Here is a 5819-nt window from a genome sequence, read left to right as displayed (position 1 = left end):
TGATTTTGATTCAATTATACACATTTAAAGAAATGAATACATACATTTATTTTTATATTTGATTAATATAATTGTTTATATATGCAATATATTAACGTAAAATGATGTTAATTCAATAATGTTGTAAGTGATTTGTGAAAATTGAATCAAGTCAAAATTTCATATATCAAATTGCACCAAATCAAAGTTCACGTATAGCTTTGATATTTATCCAAAAATATAATTATAAAAAATTTATAGTTAACTACAAAATTATAATCCTAAAATTTTAATAAATTCATTGAAAACGGTGGAAGCTTATAACTATTTTTGGCTTAATACATAATTTAGTTTGGCATTTTTTTCCCAATGTGGTTTTTTTTGTCCAATGTGATATATGTATTTAACAAAAGTTATACCTCTTTGTATTTGAAGGTAGCGGTGTTAACTTTTTATGTTTAATTTAAAATTTAGAGGTGATTTGATGAAATTTCATAAATAGATAATAATTTAACAATTAACTTTCATTAATTCAATCCTAAAGCTCCAATTAAATCATATCTATTTAATTGTGTTTGACAAATTAAATGTAAAACTTAAAAATTTACAATTAACATTAAATTTATTTTATTAACAAAATCATGAAAAATTCAAACGTAATAGTATTAGTGATTAACTTTCATTAGCAACTTTAAGACTCAAATTAAACATTCAAAGTTGACATAGTTACCTTTTAAGTATCAAAAACTTTTGTCAAATATAAATATCATATTACACCAAAAATATAATATAAAAACCACATTAAAAAAATATTAGACTGAGGTATTAATTAATCATTCTTTTTTCTTCCTCGAACGAGCACAGTAATAATTGATCTGATTTGAGCCGCTTTTAATAACTATTGAAGCTCAAAATGCCTAATGCGGCAATTTGGCTATTGATTGTGGTAAAGCGAGTGAAAGAAAAACGTGTTCATGCAATATCTCTTTCAATAAATAACTTAAAATTAGAGTGACAATCACTTGATATAATTGATATTCGTTCCCAAAGGATCGTCCTGGATACAAAGATTTACATTAAAAAAGGGACCAAGTAAAACATAGATCAAATGATGCTCTACTTAAAGTAGTAAGGAAGGTCAAGGACATACAGGAGGAAGTAAGCCCAAGTGACACCAGAGATTCCACCAAAGAAGAACCCTCCAGTGAACTTAGCCCATCCATCCGCCGTTTGCAACTGGTCTGGCTCTTTCTTCCTCCCAGTCAGGGTTAGGCTCGGTGCTATCGATGGCTCACCTTCTTTGAACGATGCAACGCCATACATCGTCAAGCAAATGCTGAGGATCACAACCAGACCAGCAGCGGCTAAGGACCCAGCTTGACCCGCCACCGCAGTGTTCCTTAGAGGGCCGGCCTTAACGAATGGACCAACCAGGAGGAAGCCGTGAGCCAGACCCACTTCGATTCCCCTCAGAAGTGGGTTCACTGCCGTCCTATAGGCTGGGAGGTTGGAAAGGTACCATGCAATTAAGGGGCTTGAGGTGACTGGAGTCTCCAGGCTTCCAATGAAGGGATCGCCGTTGATGGGTTGGATTACTTGAAATGTTGACTGCAAAAGGAGAGGGAAGGGGGGGATGATAAAAAACTTAGTGAAGTGACGAGCCTAGCTAAGCTAACAGTGACCAGACAGACATAGCTAGCTTACCTTGTCGGATTGAACAGCTTTGACAGTGAAGCAAGGGGTCCTGGTCTTTCCGGAAGATACTTTGAACGGGGATCCCGAAATGCCCCTGGGGACTACCAGTCCTCTTGTAACAGACGACGTAAAGCTGCTCTTCAGCTGAGTCGCCATTGGAGAAGCAGTGGTAGCCATTTACGGATTTTGTTGTTAACTGAGAGCAAAAAAGAGAGTGGGAAATAGAAATATGTGCAAATAATACGAAGCCAAAATAGAGTGAGAGAAAGAGATTTTCCGATTATTGGATGCAAGAATGTGTGGTTGAGGTGGATGAGGTGTTAATTTTGCAGATTTGTGATTGGATGCATCAATCTGTGGAATCTTATCCCTTATCCAATACTCCAAATGTTGCTGACGGATTACATTATTTCTATTTTATTTATTTTATTTAAGCTATATCACATCTTCAGAATATAGATTGAGATCGTAAAACCTAGGAACACACTTTTCTAACGGATTATATACTTAATTTCTTTACATAAAATTTGTGTTATATCTATTTTACTTTACCCTGTTTAATACCATAAAACTTCCGAATTTAATTAGCTAAAAGTTATTTTAATGTTTGGTTTGTAAAATTATTTACTCATAGAAGACATTTGTTTAAAAATATATAAGATTATGTTTGTAAAGAATTACTACAACGCAAAACTACTAAATGTATGTTACATTATTATATTCAGTTCTAGTTGGAATAAGTATTTGGTTCACTCAATGTAATATTATTTAAAAATAGATTTTACTAATTTTTATTGTAATAGAATTTGTTTTTTAACAAGTTTAGTTTTTAATAATTTTTAGGGATAATAACAAGAATAGTCCTTGTACTTTATTCGATGTGGTATTTACGGTTTTAAAATATCTAATTTAGTACTTGTACTTTAATTTTGTTAATTATTCCGATACCTATCCCTAACAATGTCAGATTTGCTAATGGCATGACATGTTGTCGATTCAAAAAGCAGCACATGTCATTATGTTGACTTTTGACCAAAAAAATTTGGGGTATTTAAGAAATAAATCTATTTTATTTTTGTCCTTTTTCAAATAATTTTTTTAAATCCCTAAAATTAATTTCTTTTCAACAAAAACTCTATAAAATTTATAAAAAAAAACCCAAAAATTTCTTCAAAATTTTCATTTAATTTCCTTTCATCAAAACTCTAAAAAAATTGTTGGAGTTTTATGCTTGCTTGTTCCATGTTTTGTTTGAATGAGAACAATTTCTGCTTGGGTCGTGGGTTGTTTCGGCCTCATGGATGCTTGACATTCTTGGCCTACAAAGGGATGTCATGTTTGAAAAAACAAGAGCAATTTTTTTACTAGGACTCTTTAGCTCTTTAATCGATTATATTGATGAAATTATGAGTTCTATTGGATAACGATTGAAGCCTTATCCTTATTTTTTTAGTTGTTGAAGGATTTTATCTAATTTATGCAAAGGATTATTCAAGGGGTTTATCTACCATTTTATTGAAGTTTATCTTGTGATAGTAAGTTGTTAATCGACACATTAAATATGTGTCTCATTCCCTTGGAGCTACATGACTCGGAGAGATGGAAACATACACTAGCTTTGTTTATTTTTATTGTGTTGAGTATTTTATATTCTTGTTTATTTGTTGACAAAATCTCTTGAGTGGAGTTGAGAGTTATCTTTGGTGAATGTTGATTGCGGTATTGTTCTCTATTGGGGCTGTATGAATTTGGCTTGCAAAGGGGTTATAAGCTTTAGCCAATAGAGGCATATTGTTTCGCTTGATTGATTTGGTCGATTGAATAAGAGTATATCCTAAGCAAAGATTTGTAGACATAGGACAGTTGTATCTGAGCTATGTTAAAAAAACTTGGTTTCGTTGTTTCTTATTCCTCTTACTTTTTTCTTTTACAAGTTCACAACTTCCGTTCTATTTCATACTGCAATGAGTCTTGAGCAGAGTTAAAGTTGTCATATATGTAGATTAACTTTGGTTTCAATTAGTATCAAAGCCTGGCTTCATAAGATGTTTGAAGACAATATAGTGGTGTATCTATAGTAATGAAACCAATAAAAAAAGGAAGTTAAGTATCACGAGCCCTACTTCTGGTAGTATATTCAAAATATGCCTACTGAAAATCTCATATAAAGGCATTCATTATGTTTACTGATGATACCGCCTGTAAGGTTATCGAAGAAGGTGATGTAACACCCCTTACCCGACCTGATCGTTAGGTCTGAGCTATAAGATGCTACTTTCGTTGTTGGAATAACTTCAGACAATTATACACCATACAACCATTTACACATGCAATTAAGTTTAATTCACATTCATACTATGCAACATAATTATTTTCGGGTAACATATGAGTTTACAAAAACTCTTTTGCTAACTCACGGTTGAATTAGGAACAAATTGTGAAGTTTTCAAAATCTAGGGTTGATATTGCGACATCATGATTTCCGCGTCACGACATCGTCAACTTAGAGAGTTACATCTCAACTTTAAGCATCTCGACGTTTCAACATCACCCACTATCAACCCATGTCACAACGTCGGGGACTCGAGGTTGCGACATTATCTCAGTTTTGGGCAAAAGCGTGTTTGTCACAAGTTTCAAGCTTTCAATCCAATGCTTATATACATTCATTCATCTTCCTACAATCCAAAACATCATCATTCTATCTCAACGTATACCAATTCAAGCGTATGAACATGTGAAATCAAACATTCAATATAGTACCAAACTAACATTTACCATTTAAGCATTTTCCTTTATCAACTAACCATACCAAAATTGTTTCATTTTTCTAATCTATCATGCCATACTTATGCAATTTGGAAACTAAGCACCTAAATGATCTTTACATGAAATCAAACAATGCATATACTGCTATATATCATGCTTAACATTCAAGCTTACCATTTTCAAATCATTCACCAACTTATCTATCTTAACCATTTCATTTTGTAACCTTAAACATACTAAGCTCAAGTAAGTTCAAGATCATCCTTTGTAATAGCATCAAACTTTTCCAAACCATGCATCAACTAAGTCAAATCCCATGCTTAACATGCAAGATCAACCATTACCACATTTTTCACATAAATATGAACTCAAAATGACCATTTTCACACTGAGGTGCCCTTATATACATGCCACAATATCTAGACTCAAAATGAACATACTTCTACAGTCTTGTTGGTAGTGTGTGCTTCGCGCTAATTCGACTTGGCAAGTTCTACAAGGTGATGATCTACAAGTAGAAAAACAACTAAAATAAGCATTTAATGCTTAGTAAATTCAAATGAAAAAATATTATACTTGTAACACCCTTACCTGACCTGACCTCCGAATCCGGGCACGGGATGTCACAAATGGACCGGATTGGACTAAACACACATTTCTTACCTAATAATTTTAAAGAGTGACTTTATATCTTATTAATAAATATTCTTACAACATAACCCTTAAATTAAGATAAAAGTTTACTATCTCAAAATTTTGGGCTCTAAAAATACTACTTAGGTACAATGTAATGGGCCCCGAGGCAAAGCCTCTAAAGGTACCCCCTCCTATGTGCATAACTCCAAACTAATGATTTCTCATTGTTCTACCTCAATCTAGCTTAGTCCCTCCTCAAGCTTCTTTATCTCGCGAGTCCTGCATCACAGTTCAAAACACTTGTAAGTTCGGATGAACTTAGTGAGTTTCTTACTATACTACGCAAAATTTAGCCCCAAACTTGTCGAGGTAATAAAATGAGAAACTAAACACAATTAAATCCCTGATTGTCTTGACACAGTTCCCCTCAATACGGATTGATGATCTTTGATTCATTTCTCGAACATATCTATAAGCAGATAGGTTGTTAGGCGATCTTCCCCTGGTTGACCCTATAACCATTTGATAAGTTTTGAAAATTTTTTAGGCATTTCTCCATACTGACGAACTCTATCCTTTCCTTACATATATTCTTTCCTTTATCCATCTTCTTTCTCGAACATATTTCTACTCATGGTTTTTCATCCTTAATCACATAGTTGGGTGGTCAATTACCGGTATAGATTCATTTTTCTACCTTTGAACTTATAAGGTAGTTATCCTACCTATCACCCTAATAC

General features: G+C 33.2%; 1 protein-coding gene across 1 annotated transcript; it reads right to left on the bottom strand.

Annotated features, from left to right (window-relative positions):
* Window positions 1-950: 950 nt before the first annotated feature.
* On the bottom strand, window positions 951-1944 carry LOC105784690 (photosystem I reaction center subunit XI, chloroplastic). Its single transcript, XM_052633537.1, has 2 exons — window positions 1684-1944; window positions 951-1587 (listed from the first exon to the last, which is right to left on the bottom strand). Exons 1-2 carry the CDS (start codon window positions 1849-1851, stop codon window positions 1096-1098), a joined length of 660 nt encoding a protein of 219 aa, XP_052489497.1. The 5' UTR covers window positions 1852-1944; the 3' UTR covers window positions 951-1095.
* Window positions 1945-5819: the final 3875 nt, after the last annotated feature.

This window comes from Gossypium raimondii, chromosome 7, assembly GCF_025698545.1.
Source record: "Gossypium raimondii isolate GPD5lz chromosome 7, ASM2569854v1, whole genome shotgun sequence".
NCBI lineage: Eukaryota > Viridiplantae > Streptophyta > Magnoliopsida > Malvales > Malvaceae > Gossypium > Gossypium raimondii.
This window is presented reverse-complemented; position numbering and strand designations above follow the sequence as displayed.

Coding starts and splice junctions, on each gene's coding strand:
- LOC105784690 (XM_052633537.1), bottom strand. CDS start 1,851: ATGGCTACCACTGCTTCTCCAATGGCGACTCAGCTGAAGAGCAGCTTT. Junction 1,588..1,683: donor AAGCTGTTCAATCCGACAAG/GTAAGCTAGCTA, acceptor CTCCTTTTGCAG/TCAACATTTCAAGTAATCCA.